This window comes from Oncorhynchus kisutch, linkage group LG24 (genome assembly GCF_002021735.2).
Source record: "Oncorhynchus kisutch isolate 150728-3 linkage group LG24, Okis_V2, whole genome shotgun sequence".
NCBI lineage: Eukaryota > Metazoa > Chordata > Actinopteri > Salmoniformes > Salmonidae > Oncorhynchus > Oncorhynchus kisutch.
In genome coordinates, this window is record NC_034197.2 from 4,227,855 (window position 1) to 4,246,175 (window position 18,321).

The 18,321-nt window shown below is 44.9% G+C and overlaps 2 protein-coding genes across 6 annotated transcripts in view; one reads left to right on the forward strand and one right to left on the reverse strand.

Annotated features, from left to right (window-relative positions):
- LOC109869653 (uncharacterized) overlaps window positions 1-18,321 on the forward strand; it is a 53,109-nt gene that overhangs the window by 342 nt on the left and 34,446 nt on the right. The window contains exons 3-11 of the mRNA XM_031804333.1: window positions 90-289; window positions 511-655; window positions 804-1,097; window positions 1,219-1,318; window positions 1,450-1,656; window positions 8,631-8,774; window positions 9,220-9,398; window positions 11,005-11,213; window positions 11,785-11,929. Of these exons, the coding sequence (XP_031660193.1) occupies window positions 90-289; window positions 511-655; window positions 804-1,097; window positions 1,219-1,318; window positions 1,450-1,656; window positions 8,631-8,774; window positions 9,220-9,398; window positions 11,005-11,213; window positions 11,785-11,929 (1,623 nt within the window). The remainder of the gene's footprint in view (window positions 1-89; window positions 290-510; window positions 656-803; window positions 1,098-1,218; window positions 1,319-1,449; window positions 1,657-8,630; window positions 8,775-9,219; window positions 9,399-11,004; window positions 11,214-11,784; window positions 11,930-18,321) is intronic.
- The window catches only part of LOC109869121 (zinc finger protein 177), a 28,415-nt gene continuing 26,292 nt past the window's right edge, over window positions 16,199-18,321 (reverse strand). For all 5 annotated transcript variants that reach the window (XM_020459004.2, XM_031803830.1, XM_020459001.2 and 2 more), the window contains one exon: window positions 16,199-18,281. In XM_020459004.2, the coding sequence (XP_020314593.1) occupies window positions 16,689-18,281 (1,593 nt within the window). In that variant the 3' untranslated portion in view covers window positions 16,199-16,688. The remainder of the gene's footprint in view (window positions 18,282-18,321) is intronic.

Sequence of the window (18,321 nt, forward strand, 5' to 3'; positions counted from 1 at the left end):
TTTGACTCCATTTCTCCAGTGTGCTCCAGTTAGTTTTGAGTGTGCCTTCAGAGCTTAACATTGATCAACATTGTTTGACCCCATCTCAGCATCCTGCGTGGCTGGCGGGGTGTGGCCGAGCGCAGGGTGGCGTGCGTGTGTTACTGCAGCGAGAGGAATGATCGGATGGCCGCACACACTCTGCAGAGCTGGAGGAGAGCCACAGCGCTACGGTCCCGACACACACGCCTCCTCACACTCCTGCTGGAGAGGAGGAGGACACAGGCGCTGACCCTAGGGACACTGGCAGGTTGGCCTGGCGTCTTAACTTCAATGAAACTTTCTGTCATTCACTTCTTCTTTCCCATAAATCCTCCAGGGAAGGCAAACCCTCAGTGCTCGGCGAGCTACTGGGTGTACAGGCTTTAAGCTCCAGAGCAGGACTGCAGCAAAAGACTGTACGCCCGGCAGTTCTTCATGAATTCCATGGCTGTTAAAGTGTAAGTGTGTGCTCAATCTCACATGTTGTAGGGAATATGAGGCCGAGTGAGGCGGTGATGCCAAGGTTGTATGGTGGTGCCAGGCGCATCACATTGGAGGAGTTGTGTGACAACCTGCAGCTCCAGACAAGCCTTCACTCCTGGAGGAGGGAGAAGAGCAAGCTCCAGCTAGCCAGGTAGCTATCACCACACTGCTGCTCTCGTCTTTTTTTTTTCTCGCTCAGCGTTTTTTTCCCCCTTTTCACTTACTTGCTTTGGAATATACTTAAACTGCTCTGTCTCCACTTCAATCTTTCCATTCCTCTCACTCCCCACCTGTCTCAGACTGTACTGTGTGGCCCGGGCGAGGGAGCAGGTGAGATTGGCGCTGCAGCGTTGGCATGAGCTGGCGTGGGATTCCCAGGCCTGCAGGGTGCACATGTTCAGGACTAGACTGGCAGCGCTGGAATCCTCTTCCTCTGGGTTCGGCAGCACATCTCCCCTCTCCCTGAAGCTTGCTGTGGCAGAGCATAACATCAGCACGGAGCTCAGCGATTGGTCAAACAGCTCCTCTTCAGCACAGATGGACAGAGGACGCCCCCTACTGGCCTCATCCCCATTGGAAAGTCTCAAGACCTGGTCAGTCTGTTGAATATACACACACACACTGTTTGAAAGGGAGGTGGTGAGTGTTAGAGTATGACTGATACAAACATTGTGTAACCCTGCTTCAAGGCCTTTTGCTCTCTTCTCCACAAAGCTTCCAGGTCGAGAACCATGTTGATTTTGCAGAGGGTGACCAAACCTTCTGCCTCTCGCATCAAAGTCTCCCAGATCACAAGAGCTCACCCAGATTAAAGGTATTTCATCCTGCGTTTATATAATCTCCACACACTCTTGCATCCTTTATCAAAACATACAATAATGCCAAAAGTTTAAAAGAATATCCATCTTCTCTCTACACCCCTTACCTCCCATCTCTCTTTGTCAGGGTGTCATGCGGAGTGTGGTGGGCCGGATGCTACGTCCCTCCCTCAGTGTGGCCTTCTCTCAGTGGAGGGACTATGTCAGAGTCGGCAGGGAGCAGCGACGCCTCATGGGCCTGATGGCAGATGTCCGCAGACGGGCCATGCTTGGCACTGCCCTCAGCCTGTGGAGGAGACACACCCAGAGCCTCTGCACCGCAGCCATACAGATGGTCAGTATTATAGCATTATTATTAAGCCTTATTCTACCAGGAAGGCTGAAATTAGCTCCCTACCCTTTCCTCTTTTGATGTTTTTACATTTTGTAAGGGTACCGTACACAATTTTAGCGGTCTCAGACAAGTTTGAGATCGGAGACAAAATCCCCATGTCGTTGCCTACTCGGGGTGCGCAGCGGTGACCGACGCTTGTTTAATGTGAACCGGTCAGAGACGCAGTCTGTGCACCACTATGTTGGCATGACAAAAAAAGTACAGGAAAGATGGTTGTTTAATGTGAGAGGCTCAGCGATGTTAAGATTTTGAAAGTCTTGTAGTGTCCACCCAGCATAAGGGGTGTAGTGTCCACCCAGCATAAGGGGTGTAGTGGTGGAGCTTCCTTCATATTCAAATCAAATTGTATTGGTGGCGTACCATCTTTTTTTTTGCAGGTGTATCGAATTGCTTATGTTACTAGCTCCAAGAATGCAGTAATACCTATAAGGCTGCGTTGAGACAATGACCCAAGCCCAGCTCAGTTAATGCCTACCATTGTGTCGCTGAGTTGTCCATAATGCTTCAGAAAATGTACATCCCTGGGGCAAAGTAGACACAATGTAAGTGTGAGTAACCTAGTTCATGTCCCTCTAACTTCCTCTGCTGATCCTACAGCTATTGTTGTCATGTGTAGGTGTAATAGGTGGCAGGGAAGTCAGGCGCAGGAGAGTCAAATGGAGTGTAAAATGGAGTCTTTTAATAAGTCCACAGAGTATGCTCCATAACACTAAATGTACATAAACACACAAACCTGGGTACGAGGACCCGACGCGCACCTATACAACAATCACACTACACTGACAATAAAACAATCTCTGACAAAGACATGAGGGGAAACAGAGGGTTAAATACACAACAGGTAATGAATGGGATTGAAAACAGGTGTGTGGGAAGACAAGACAAAACCAATGGAAAATGAAAAAAGCATCAATGATGGCTAGAAGACCGGTGACGTCGAACGCCGAGCACCGCCCGAACAAGGAGAGGCAACGACTTCGGTAGAAGTCATGACAATTGTATGCATTAATCGTGTGCATATGAACCAGAGTTATACTGTTAGCATTGTAGCTGTGTGCAGCTCACCCTGCAATAACATGAGCATGTTATGTTCTGCTAAGCTTCCCAGTAAAGCAATGAAAACAAGCAAGCATCCCAGAAAAGTGATAAAAAAATAGCTCACGTTAAGAAACAAGGTTCAAGAAATCAATAAAACTTGCTAGTAACAGGTGACATTCATATTCTATCTCTGAAACTGACTGATAATAACTTTGATACAGTGGTAGCAATACATGATAACATCTACAGAAAAGACAGAAATACCAATGGTGTTGCTGTTTATATTCAGAACCACATTCCTGTAAATCCTAGAGAGGATCTAATGTTAAGTATTGTTGATGTAATATGGCTACAGGTTTTGCCTCAATTAAAGCCCATTCTTGTGGGAAGCTGCTATAGACCACCAAGTACTAACAGTCAGTATCTGGATAACATGTGTGAAATGTTTAATAATGTATGTGATATCAACAGAGGTCTATTTTCTGGGTGATTTAAATATTGACTGGCTATCACCAGGCTGCCCACTCAGGAAAACTTCAAACTGTAACCAGTGCCTGCAACCTGATTCAGGTTATCAGTCAACCTACCAGCATAGTTACAAACAGCACAGGAATTAAATCATCAACAGGTATTGATCACATCTTTTTACTAATGCTGAAGAAATTTTCTTAAAGCAGCATCCAAATCCATAGGATGTAGTGATCACAATATAATAGCCATATCTAGGAAATCCAAAGTTCCAATGGCTGGGCCTATTATAGTGAATAAGAGGTCATACAATACGTTTTTTTGTAGTGATTCTTATGTTGATGATGTAAAGAATGTGTTGGTCAGTGGTGTGTAATGAGGAGCAACCAGACGCTGCACTTGACACATTTATGAAATTGCTTATTCCAGTTACTAATAAGCACGCACCCATTAAGAAAATTACTGTAAAAACATGAATCCCCGTGGATGGATTGAAAAATGGTATGGTTGAGAGGGATAAAGCAAAAGGAATGGCAAATAAGTCTGGCTGCTCAACCGATTAGCAAACGTACTGCAAATTGAACAATCCTGTGACTAAACTGAATAAAAAGAAGAAAGCATAATATGAAACAAACATTAATGATAGTTAAGGTTTTGTGCACCTTACATTTTGTGCAAAAAAGGCACACTCTGCTCCATCATTCATTGAATCGGATGGCTCATTCATCACAAAACACACTGATATTGCCAATTACTTTTATGATTTTTGTTCATTGGCAAGATTAGCAAATTTATGCATGACATGCCAGCAACAAACGGTGACACTTCACATCCAAGTCTAAATTATGAAAGACTGGGATTGTAATTTTTAATTCCATAGACAATTTTTTTCACTTCTTCCACAGTTTATCAACAATGACAAGCCAACGGGGTCTGACAACCTGGATGGAAAATGACTGAGGATAATAGCGCCGCTCCTATTTGCCATATCTTCAGTCTAAACCTACTAGAAAGTGTGTGCCCTCAGGCCTAGAGGGAAGCTAAAGTAATTCCGATACCCAAGAACAGTAAAGCCCCCTTTACTGGCTCAAATAGCCAACTAATCATCCTTTTACCAACAATTAATACAGGTTGGGAAAAGAAAAGTGTTTCACCAGTTACACTGCTATTTTACTGTAAACAAATTGACAACCAACTTTCAGCATGCTTGTAGGGAAAGGACTACTGTTCAGTCGTGTGGCCAGGTGCCACAGAGGGTCCTCGGGAAAAATACAACTGTTTAAGAACAGGTCAGCACGGCTGGCACTGAAATGAACACGAGAGCTAATGTTAACAATATTCATGTCAATCTCTCATGGCTCAAAGTGGAGGAGAGATGGACTTCATCACTACTCGTTTTTGTAAAAAGTATTGACATGTTGAATGCACCAAGCTGTCTGTCGAAACTACTAGCACACAGCTCGGACACCCATGCATACCCCACAAGACATGCCACAAGAGGTCTCTTCACTGTCCCCAAGTCCAGAACAGACTATGGGAGGTGCACAGTACTACATAGAGCCATGGAACTCTATTCCACACAGGTAACTGATGCAGCAGTAGAATCAGATTTAAAAAACATATCAAAATACACCTTATTGAACAGCTGGGACTGTGAAGAGACACACACAGGCACAGACACACTCTTACACAACACATAAGACACACGTACACACAGATTTTGTATTGTAGATATGTGGTAGTAGAGTAGTGGCCTGAGGGAACACACTTAATGTGTTGTGAAAAATGTAATATTTTTTATTGTATATAACTCCCTTACTGTTGCTGGACCTCAGGAAGAGTAATGGGGGATCCTTAATAAATACAAATACTTAACAAAACCATACACACAAATTCCCCAAAATAAAGGAATGAAGAAATATAGAATTATTAGAGCGAGCAATGTCAAGGATCCGGAATATAAATGTATATGATGGTGTATATTGACATTATGGACAGCATATGACTAGAAAGGTGTGTACAGCAGAAGTTATAAAGGATGAGCCTTGATTAGAATACAGTATATACATATGAAGTGGGTAAAACGGTATGTAAACATTATTAATGTGACCAGTGTTTGATGACTATGTACATAGGGCAGCAGTCTCTAAGATGTAGGGTTGAGTACCGGGTGGTAGCCGGATAGTAACAGTGACTAAAGTTCAGAGAGGGGTACTGGGCGGAGGCAGGCTAGTGGTGAATTTTTAACAGTCTGGAGATATAAGCTGTTTTTCAGTCTCTCGGTCCCAGCTTTGATGCACCTGTATCGTCTCCGCCCTCTAGATGGTATCAGGGTGAACAGGCCATGGCTCGGGTGGCTGAAGTTCTTGATAATCTTGTTGTCTGTGTGGATGGACCATTTCAGGTTGTCCGTGATGTGCACGCCGAGGAACTTAAGCTTTTCACCCTCTCCACTGCGGGCCCGTCTATGTGGATGGGGGTATGCTCCCTCGGCTGTCTCCTGAAGTTCACGATCAGCGTAGCTATTCCCTCCGCAAGGCAATCAAACAAGCTAAGCGTCAGTATAGAGACAAAGTAGAGTCACAATTCAACGGCTCAGACACAAGAGGTATGTGGCAGGGTCTACAGTCAATCACGGATTACAAAAAGCCCCGTCTCGGACCAGGATGTCTTGCTCCCAGGCAGACTAAATCACTTTTTTGCCCGCTTTGAGGACAATACAGTGCCACTGACACGGCCTGCAGCCAAAACCTGCGGACTCTCCTTCACTGCAGCCGACGTGAGTAAAACATTTAAACGTGTTAACCCTTGCAAGGCTGCAGGCCCAGACGGCATCCCCAGCTGGCTGGTGTGTTTACGGACATATTCAATCAATCCCTATCCCAGTCTGCTGTTCCCACATGCTTCAAGAGGGCCACCATTGTCCCTGTTCCCAAGAAAGCTAAGGTAACTGAGCTAAACGACTACCACCCCGTAGCACTCACTTCCATCATCATGAAGTGCTTTGAGAGACTAGTCAAGGACCATATCACCTCCACCCTACCTGACACCCCAGACCCAATCCAATTTGCTTACCGCCCAAATAGGTCCACAGACGATGCAATCTCAACCACACTGCACACTGCCCTAACCCATCTGGACAAGAGGAATACCTATGTGAGAATGCTGTTCATCGACTACAGCTCAGCATTTAATACCATAGTACCCTCCAAACTCGTCATCGAGCACGAGACCCGGGGTCTCGACCCCACCCTGTGCAACTGGGTACTGGACTTCCTGACGATCTGCCCCCAGGTGGTGAGGGTAGGTAACAACATCTCCACCCCGCTGATCCTCAACACTGGGGCCCCACAAGGGTGCGTTCTGAGCCCTCTCCTGTACTCCCTGTTCACCCACGACTGCGTGGCCATGCACGCCTCCAACTCAATCATCAAGATTGCGGACGACACTACAGTGGTAGGCTTGATTACCAACAATGACGAGACTGCCTACAGGGAGGAGGTGAGGGCCCTCGGAATGTGGTGTCAGGAAAATAACCTCACACTCAACGTCAACAAAACAAAGGAGATGATTGTGGACTTCAGGAAACAGCAGAGGGAGCACGCCCTATCCACATCGATGGGACAGTAGTGGAGAGGGTAGTAAGTTTTAAGTTCCTCGGCGAACACATCACGGACAAACTGAATTGGTCCACCCACACAGACAGCGTCGTGAAGAAGGCGCAGCAGCGCCTCTTCAACCTCAGGAGGCTGAAGAAATTTGGCTTGTCACCAAAAGTACTCACAAACTTCTACAGATGCACAATCGAGAGCATCCTGTCGGGCTGTATCACCGCCTGGTACGGCAACTGCTTCACCCACAACTGTAAGGCTCTCCAGAGGGTAGTGAGGTCCGCACAACGCATCACCGGGGGCAAACTGCATGCCCTCCAGGACACCTACACCACCCGATGTCACAGGAAGCCCATAAAGATCATCAAGGACAACAACCACCCGAACCACTGCCTGTTCACCCCGCTATCATCCAGAAGGCGAGGTCAGTACAGGTGCATTAAAGCAGGGACCGAGAGACTGAAAAACAGCTTCTATCTCAAGGCCATCTGACTGTTAAACAGCCACCACTAACATTGAGTGGCTTCTGCCAACATACTGACTCAACTCCAGCCACTTTTAATAATGGGAATGGATGTAAAATATATCACTAGCCACTTTAAACAATGCTACTTAATATAATGTTTACATACCCTACATTACTCATCTCATATGTACAGTGGGGCAAAAAAGTATTTAGTCAGCCACCAATTGTGTAAGTTCTCCCACTTAAAAAGATGAGGCCTGTAATTTTCAACATAGGTACACTTCAACTATGACAGACAAAATGAGAAAAAATCCAGAAAATCACATTGTAGGATTTTTTTATGAATTTATTTGCAAATTATGGTGGAACATGAGTATTCCCCCCTCTGTTAGAGCGCTATTCAAGTTGTAGTGGGTCTAGGGCAAGTGCCAAACTCCTTCCATAGAGGGCCGAGTGTCTGCGGGTTTTCACTTCTCCCTTGGACTTGATTGATGAATTAAGGTCACTAATCAGTTAAGAACTCCCACTAAGGCATTACCCCTCACCTGGTTGTCTAGGTCTTAATTGAAAGGGAAAACCAAAAACCTGCAGATACTAGGCTCTCCATAGAATGAGTTTGACATCCCTGGTCAAGGGTGTCGGGTAAGGTGGAGGTGATATGATCCTTAACTAGCCTCTCAAAGCACTTCATGTTGATGGAAGTGAGTGCTACAGGGCGATAGTCAGTTACCTTCGCTTTCTTGGGTACAGGAACAACGGTGGACATCTTGAAGCAAGTGGGGAAAACCGACTTGGATAGGGCAAGATTGAATATGTCCGTAAACACTCCAGCTTGCTGGTCTGCACATGCTCTGAGGACGGGGCTATGGATGCCGTCTAGGCCGGCAGCCTTGCAAGGGTTAACTCACTTAAATGTTTTGCTCACGTCAGCCACAGAAAACGAGAGCTCAGTCCTTGTGAGAGTGGCGGTGGCCCGCAATGGCGGCACTGTTTTCCTCGAAGCGGGCACAGAAGGTGTTTAGCTTGTCCGGGAGCAAGGCATCAGTGTTCACGACGTGGCTGGTTTTCCCCTTTTTATAATCTGTGATTGTCTGGAGTCCTTGCGTCTTGTGACTGAGCCGTTGAATTGCGACTCCACTTTGTCTCTGTACTGATGTTTTGCCGGTTTGATTGCCTTACGAAGGGCATATTGCTTCCATCTAACAGATCTGCCAACATCGAAGGGGTAGGACCAACTGGAAGGGATAGGAAGTGGATTTGGATCGGCTGAAAGTCAACATGTGTGCCAGTATTCTCGGTCACCTGTCTCACGTACTCCCTGCTTCACACAGGAAACTGCAATTCTGACTTTCTCTGTGGCTCACTGGAGAAGGGTGGTCGCTCACCAAAGGTCAAAGGTCACCCTGCAGAGGATGGCCGACAACTTCCACACCACGGCAGTCCTCAGGAGCTGCTTCTTAACATGGAAGAAAAAGGTAGGGAGTGGAAGCACAACTGCCTCTCCTCCAAGTGTGCACTTGTACACTACCCTCAAGGAAGTTACTGGTGTAGGGAATATGATGGAAATCCCATCAGTCCATGCTTACACCAATCCAATGCTGGTATATAACCATAACTTCAAGTATTGTTTTTTAAGGTAGTTAAAATGTTCACTTTGGGGAGAAGGGAGAGAAGAGCAAGTGGGCTAGAGTGAGATATACATTTTCATAATTTACTTTTCTTCATCCAGTGACATCCAAAAATGCAGACCATTAGTGAGCATAAACACAACCAATAATTTCTCAGCTAGGAAAAAGACAAATGTTGTAACATTTTACTCACATCGATTTATCCTCCAATAATTTCTAAAAACATTTTTTAATAAGGGTAGCCATTCTGCTAATGGTATTATGGGTTAATGACATCCTCTCTCTCTCTTAGCGGACGTTGATTAGATTAAGGCCAGACCCGGAGGCCCGGGCCCAGCTCGTGAAGAGGGTGGTGTGGCTGCGGAGGAGAGGAGAGAGACAGAGGACCCACAGCACCTTCACCCTCTGGACAGCACGCCTCAGACAAAGCCAGGCCGTCACCGCCTTCTACACACACACCACGCTCACCAGGTTGTGTGACAGAGAATATATATACACTGCTGAAAAAAGGGAACACTAAAATAACACATGCTAGATCTGAATGAATTAAATATTCTTATTAAATACTTTTTTCTTTACATAGTTGAATGTGCTGACAACAAAATCACACAAATTATCAATGGAAATCAAATGTATCAACCCATGGAGGTCAAAATTAAAGTGGAAAACCACACTACAGGCTGATCCAACTTTGATGTAATGTCCTTAAAACAAGTCAAAATGAGGCTCAGTAGTGTGTGTGGCCTCCACGTGCCTGTATGACCTCCCTACAACGGGAGGTCATATTTGTTTAACCTTTATTTAACTAGGCAAGTCAGTTAAGAACAAATTCTTATTTTCAATGACGGCCTAGGAACAGTGGGTTAACTGCCTGTTCAGGGGGAGAACGACAGATTCGTAACTTGTCAGCTCGGGGTTTGAACTTGCAACCTTCCAGTTACTAGTCCAATGCTCTAACCACTAGGCTACCCTGCCACCCCACCATGACTGACGCACCGCCAAACCGGTCATGCTTGAGGATGTTGCAGGCAGCAGAACGTTCTCCACGGCGTCTCCAGACTGTCACGTCTGTCACATATGCTCAGTGAACCTTCTTTCATCTGTGAAGAGCACAGGGCACCAGTGGCGAATTTGCCAATCTTGGTGTTCTCTGGCAAATGAAAAACGTCCTGCACGGTGTTGGGCTGTAAGCACAACCCCCACCTGTGGATGTCGGGCCCTCATACCACCCTCATGGAGTCTGTTTCTGACCGATTGAGCTGACACATGCACATTTGTGGTCTGCTGGAGTTCATTTTGCAGGGCTCTGGCAGTGCTCCTCCTGCTCCTCCTTGCACAAAGGCGGAGGTAGCGGTCCTGCTGCTGGGTTGTTGCCCTCCTATGGCCTCCTCCACGTCTCCTGATGTACTGGCCTGTCTCCTGGTAGTGCCTCCATGCTCTGGACACTACGCTGACAGACACAGCAAACCTTCTTGCCACAGCTCGCATTGATGTGCCATCCTGGATGAGCTGCACTACCTGAGCCACTTGTGTGGGTTGTAGACTCCATCTCATGCTACCACTAGAGTGAAAGCACCGCCAGCATTCAAAAGTGACCAAAACATCAGCCAGGAAGCATAGGAACTGAGAAGTGGTCTGTGGTCCCCAACTGCAGAACCACTCCTTTATTTGGGGTGTCTTGCTAATTGCCTATAATTTCCACCTGTTGTCTATTCCATTTGCACAACAGCATGTGAAATTTATTGTCAATCAGTGTTGCTTCCTAAGTGGACAGTTTGATTTCACAGAAGTGTGATTGACTTGGAGTTACATTGTGTTGTTTAAGTGTTCCCTTAATTTTTTGAGATATATATATATATATACAAACAAAACATTATTTTCAAAGGTTTAGGGGATGAAGAGAAATACAGGCACTGCTGTGGATGCTCATTAGCAACATTTTGACCGCAAAGGGCATTTTGTTTAAGTTTCACTTCTCCTATGTGGGATTTTATTGGATGTGTGCACATTACTTATCATAGGATTTCTCCTGACCAGTACCAAATCCCTTCTTTCCCTTCCCTACGTGTTTGTGTAGGGTGTTTACGGCGTGGGAGCAATGTGTCCACTCCCAGAGGGAGATGAGCGCTCTAGCCCGGGCCCACCTCCACCAGAGGCTGCTTGGCCAAGCCCTGGCCCACTGGAGGGGGTCTGCCACCCGCAGCCTTGAGTTCCGCAGGAGAGGCCAGGAGAGACTGGCGCTGGGGGCCAGACAGAATCTGCAGCGCTGGAGAGATCATACCCACAGTGGGTCTCGCTTAATAATCCAGGGGACTGTTCAGGGGGATTTAACGTTCCAGAGCATTCAAATAGAAATGTATTGAGTAGGAATAATTCATGTCTGTCAGATATAATAGAGAATCTTTGTCAGCTCTTCATTCTATTTCAACAAAAGCGTTTACATTTCTCTGAATACACCCATTTTTCCTGGTCGATTCCTGGTAGAGAGTGAATGCACACTTTTGTTCTAGCCCAGCCCTAACACACCGGAGTCAACTGACCCACTAACCACCAAGCCCTTGATCAGTTGTTCTGTTAGGGCTTGGCTATAACAAAACTGTAACCACGGTGTCCCCCAGGAATGGGTTGAGAAACATTTTGAGTGTGTTGTATCAGCCACTGTACAAGGGGGGATAGTTTTACAAGCAACTCCACTTTTCAAACATGCCATACACTTCATGTAAGCAAAATATACACTTGGAACAAAACTTGGCATTGCCACATTAAATCCCCAGTGCAGTCAATTTAGTTTATCCTGTGTTTTTTATCCTTATTGTACAGCAGCTGATGAAACTAACACTGTGTGGTTTCTCCAAAGGGATGTGTGAGCTGAGACAGCTACTGGGTCAGTATGTGGAGAGTGAGAGAAGGGCAGCGAAGAAGAGAGCTCTACACACCTGGGTCCAGGCCACTGTGAATGTCAGGAAAGCCCAAGACATACACCAGCAGTCTTTCATGAGCAGGTCAGTGGCAGTTGGGGACATGTTCAATCTGCAATGTAACAGAACATTTCACTGCAGGGGCCCGGGGCACTTATTTATAAAGTGTCTCAGAGTAGGAGTGATCACCGTGTATGATCATATTAATATTGCAGTCTACTTTTAGCTGTTTGTATGGTAAGGTATGTGATCGGGCTGTGACAGTCATGTAATTTGTCTCTGTAATAACAGTTTGAATAGCCAAAAAAAAAGGGTGTTGCCTGTGCTGCTTCTGCACCTTTCTGTGTGTCTGTGGAAAATAATCATTTACCCATTTTTCACTAATTTAAATATTGGTTTAATTATACCTACAGAACATGTTTGGTCAAATCTTGATCAATCTTCCCATCTTTCCTATCCAACCCCAATGACAATCATATTTTCCATCAATATGCAAATAGCCTTTGCACTTGCCTGTCTCACTGTAAACCAGTGGTAGTCAGGGCCTCATTACTGACGGGCCCTCAGGGCACGGGCCCCCAACCTATTATTATTTCTGGTGGGAAGGCCTCCAACGAAAACTTACTTAGGGACCCAAAAGGCTAGAGCTGGCCATGCTCAGATAGCATATGAACATGGTATAAGCCATGGCAAAATGTGAAGAAAAGCAGGAAATTTGCTTTAAAACTGAAGAACTTTCTTCATGGCATAATGTGTCAAATATAAGTGATCATTGTTAGTAATTCCGTAGCTCGCAAGCGGCTCTCAGGAACATAATTGTCAGCTTGTGAAAATGAAACATTTTAGTAGGGGTCCTCGCCCAGGGGCTCATAATATTTGTGGGTCCATGACATTAAAAAGTTTGAAAAGCCCCGTGTTAAAACACCTTGCAGAAACTTACTAAACCGCACAAATGCCTGGCCGTCCTGACTTCCAAGGTTTTATAGTCAACTGAAACGAATCATGAAAAACCATTTAAACTGAAATAAAATAATTAATATACCATACTGAAACTTAACTCAAATAAAAACCATCATGAAATAGTTTTTCAAGCTTTTTGGGGGTTTTCAAGCTACTGAATGTGGTGGGTAAATGCTGCCAGGAAATGGCATGTTTCAAAAAGCTTAGTTTGTGCATCACAATCACTAACTAGCTAACAGGGAAAAAAACTTCTAGGTAGCTAACTTGATTCGGTCACACTATTTGGAAAGTCCCATATAGATGATTTGTAAAAAAGGGCTTTATATATAAATGTGATTGATTGTCACACTTGAAGGCACCGTAGTTTCTCTCTGTGGGCATGTAATATTAAAATAATGGAGGATTTTACGCATATCTAAACTTTTCACAGTAGCTGGACAAAGATCCAATTTAAAGGGAAAGAATGTCCACTCACCGTTCTACTGCTCCCAAATAGGCCTGTTTTCTGAACATATTTGGAACCATCTTACAGTTCACATCGCAGTCACACATCTCCAGAAGTTCCATTGCATGCACTCTATGGACGTTGCAGCCTTAAAACCAGGAAGTTGAATCATTCTAATAAGATTGGTTGTAATCAAATGAAATGGAAAAACAAGCAGTTGCTTTTTAAACAGCAATAAATACATGTAATGATGTCATTAAATCAGCAAGATAAGAAGACAGGCATTGCTGTTGAACCAGCCTTCGTTATAGTAGGCCGAAGGGTTTTGAACATATGAAATGGAAAACAAGCAGTTGTTGCAGATAACTAAATACCAGGTTCACCGGTATTCACATCTCTCGTTTCATTATGGGCATGGACATGTAGCCAACATGTGTCAGCTCGGTTCACCGGTATTCACCAATGTTCTCATCTCTCGTTTCATTATGGGCATGGACAGTTTTACTCCTCTCAAACTTTATATTTTAATAGCTTTGGTGATTAAAGAGTTATTTCCAAATCGGTCTCAGGAGCCAAACCCTTAATTGACAGTCTTGACTACGCTATTGCATTGGGCAGGACAAAAAAAAGCCTTAATTGAGAGGGGAGGCTGTGCTTGGTTTTTACCCCCCAAAAAACATGTTTCTAAATACCGAGTATACATGCACCAAAAGCACATTAGGCTATTAATTTATATGGGCAGTGTGTGTTACGGCTGAATTTGCTGAGTTTCCGCTGTCAACATTCATGTTATAACCAACTGCGTTACTGCTAAAACCAGCTTTTGGTTGGTCTTAAATATCCCTTACAGCGCTGCGGATCATGTTTAAGGACACACCTAAAATATTTCCACCCCTTCCATCTGAGTGCAAGCGTGCAGATTAGAAAACAGGTAAATTGCTGAACCTGGCGTTACATGCTGACCAGACCACTCGCATGATGATTTTGTCCACCCACACCAGACGCGATCAAGGACACTCAGGTTGAAATATCAAAATTAACTTGCAAGCGTCACAAATAGAGTCAAGTTCCATTTTAGCACCTGGCAACGCAGACGTGCCCGAGCAGTGTGGGTGCAATGATTGAATAACATGTATGTGTACATTTATTTTGCAACACTTGTGGTGTGGTCAGCATGTACAGCGTGCATGTTGATTTTGTCCACCCACACCAGACATAATCAGAACTCGCAGGTTGAAATATCAAAACAAACTTTGAACTAACTATATTAATTTGGGGACACGTCGAAAAGCATTAAACATTTATGGCAATTAAGCTTAATAGCTTGCTGTTGCTAGTTAATTTGTCCTGGGATATAAACATTGGGTTGTTATTTTACATGAAATGTACAAGGTCCTCTACTCCGACAATTCATCCACAGATAAAAGGGTAAACCAAGATAGTTTCTAGTAATCTCTCTTCCTTTGGACTTTATATGGCGGTTGGCAACCTACTTTAAGGTACATTAGCACCAACTGGACTGGAGTGTGGCCCTCAGTTCATCTTTCAATCAACCACGTGGGTATATGCTCCTAATAACCAATGAGGAGATGGAAGAGGCGGGACTTACAGCGTGTCACAAATAGAACCAAGTTCTATTTTAGCGCCTGGCTACGCAGGAGTGCGCGAGCAATGATTGAATAATATGTATGTGTACATTTATTTTGCAACGCGAGCGGTGTGGCCAGCATGTTAGGGATGGAAAATGCCAGTGCGCTAGTTTTTTAAATGACGAAATTGCCAACTAACGTGCATTTGACACTAGCGCCGCCTTAAATCGAGACGACGATAGAGCCTTTACTGTGCACTGTTTTAATTCCTATTAGTAAAGATTTGTCTTGACTTTTAAAATCTACTACCTTTTTAATGTGGCATACCGGTGAGCAGAACCATTTTAATATTATTGTCAAACAAGTCACTTCAAAGGCGTTGTACACTACCTGCGCACGTTCATCCACTAAAATTATTCCAGCATCCAAGAGCACACCAGCCACTTGATGAAAGAAAAAAGACATCCAATAGAAAAACACCAGAAAGTGTAATGGGATTTGGCGATTGAGACACTTCATAACAGCATTTTGGGGCGGCAGGTAGCCTGGTGGTTAGAGCGTTGGGCCAGTAACCGAAAGGTTGCTGGATCAAATCCACGAGCTGACAAGGTAAAAATCTGTCGTTCTGCCCCTGAACAAGGCAGTTAAACCACTGTTCCCCGGGAGGCCCTGATTGTAAATAAGAATTTGTTCTTAACTAACTTGTGTAGTTAAATAACAGGTAAAAAAATATATATAAGAAGAAGAAGAAGAAAAATGTTGCTTCAAGGACCGTACCAGCTCACTTTCGATCCTGCACCTCAGCTAATCAAAAGGGACATAGAATGACTCCATTGTGGCATTGGAGTCATGAAAAAGGCTAACCAATGACCCATTATCACCTTATGTATTACTGCCTCTCAGTTCAAAGAAGTGACATACCAAAAAACAAACATCCAAATGTCTCCTGCCTTCCACGCCCCCAACACTAAAACATATAAAAATGGAAATAAAATAAATATAATAAATAAATATAAAAACGCCACTGCTGGCTTCTCTGAAGCTAAGCAGGGTTGGTCCTGGTCGCACTCGACATTGCCCTGTGGAGGGTGCCGTATTCAGCATGGGACGTTAAACGGGTGTCCTGACTCTGGTCACTAAAGATCCCATTATCGTAAAAGTAGGGGTGTTAACACCGGTGTCGTGGCTAAATTCACAATCTGGCCCTCATACCATCATGGTCACCTAATCATCCCCAGCTTCCAGTTGGCTCATTCATCAGTCAACTTACCTGGTAAAATAAGGCTTGAATAAATGAAAAATAACCGTCGGTTACATTGTGCCGGCCCTAGTATAAGAATGTCTCGATTTTGGAAAAGGTAGCAGTAATATCATTTACATTTAATAATACAAGTCAAATAAACATGCTATATTGAAAAGTTTTACAATTGTCGGCAAAATATATAAATTGCAATCCACGATAGTCTTTGATTAAAGGTTAAGGATAGGAGGTACTTTCCATTGTCTGCAGTAGTAGTTATTGAACTATTTTCTTAAATGATCATCTGGACATCAACTTATGTCAAGTTTGTTAGAACACAAATGTTGAACATTAGGAATCAGGTGACAGGCTGATGGCCAAGCCTCAATGTAAGTCTGCAGTGCAATGTAGACTCTACAATGCAAATTAGTGCACTACACAGGGAATAGGGTACCATTTGGGAGGAACAGTAGTTTCCTAGTTGAATCGCCTTTAGAATGGAATCTTGAACCCTGAAGATTTGTGTCCCTTCATAACAGCATTTTTCTTCAATGTATACAAAATATAGAAAAACAGAAAAACACTGGACAACTCTTCAGTAACTAACAGTTAATTTGGTATCGGGTCAAAAGCCTCATCTACATTTTGAATTGGCCAACAACTCTCTAAAAGTTCAGAAAGAGCAGTCTCTATTGGTGGTACTTGTTCATTCAGGTTAGATCCAACAAGCTCTTCACAAGTAGTTCCCTCATGCATCTCTCTAATGGTTTTTGGTCTTCCCCTGCCTCTCCCCCTTCCTCTGCTTGTGGCTTTCCTTTTGCTCCCTCTCTCCCCTACCACCTCCGGGTCGCTCTGCCTCTCTTCCTCCTGCTCCCACTGTTTTGCAGATTTGTGTTCATTCAAATTCGATCCATCAAGCTCTTTACCAACAGTTCCTGCATAGATCTTTCTGCTGGTCCCTGGTCTTCCTTTTGGTCTGCCTATTGGTCTACCTGTACTCCTCCTTTTGCTCCCACTCTCTTCTTCCTCTGGGTTGAAGTCAGAGTCACTGTTGCTCCCGCTCTCCCCCACTTCTGGGTTGAATTCTGAGTCACTGTTCTTACTCTCCACAAACTCCTCAGGGTCAAAGGTCTGTCGTTTCCTCTTCCTCCCTGCCCTGAATGCCCTCTTCACTCTCTTCTGCCCAGTCTCTGGCTCTCCACTCTCCTCTATCATTACCTGTTGTTCAGTCTGACTCGCTGAGTTTGAGATGAACTCCTGTCCCTCTTCCTTCTCCTTGGTCCCGTAGCCAAGGCCTGGGTGGTAGCGCTGGATGTGGCTTTTCAGACTCACGTTGTGGTTGAAGGACTTGTCACATTGCTGGCACTTATACGGCCGCTCGCCTGTGTGGAGGCGCATGTGGGACTTGAGATGGCTCGCTTGGTTGAAGGAGCGCTGACACTCGGGGCATGTGTAGGACTTGTCCCCGCTGTGGACTACCATGTGTCTTTCCAGGATGTGTTTTTTGTTGAACTCCATTTTACAGATGTTGCAAATGTGCTGTGTGGGCCCTCTGTGACCTTGAATGTGGCCGTCTCGGGCTTTAATGTCGCTAAATCGTTTGGGGCAGTCGGGGCATTCGTAGGGCTTTTCCACACGCGGGTGGCTCTCCTCGTGCCTTAGTTTCTCCGGCCTGCTCTGGAGCGACTTGAGGCAGTACTTGCACTCGTGCACATAGCCTGGCTTGTGGATTCTTCTGTGAATGTTAAGAGAGACCTCGTTAACGAACCGCTTGCCACAGTCCTGACAGACGAACGGCTTCACGTGCTCGCAGACGTGAGTCTTGGAGCCTTTGGTGAACGTGCCGCAATCCGGGCAGAGCGCTGGGGAATCCCCTTCGGAATCTGAGGCTAGAAGTTCACCTAACTCCACCTCCGGTTCCCACTCCCTATCAGAGCTCTCCTCCTCCTCCTCCTTAATTTCTTCCTCCTCCTTCATTTCTTCCTCCTCCTTCATTTCTTCCTCCCCCTCCATTTCTTCCTCCCCCACCTCTTTTTGTTCCTCCTCTAATAACTGACGTTTCTTCTTAATGGCTTTGTCGTCGTGAACTTCGTCCTCCAAACAAAGAGTCGTCTCAAACACCAGGGTTTGAATGTCCTCCAGACCTTTGTTGCAGATATCACCATCGTTACTCTCCAACAGAAGACCACTTTCCTCCGCAGTCTGCAAGGACAATGAACAAAAATGAGCAATCGCTACAACG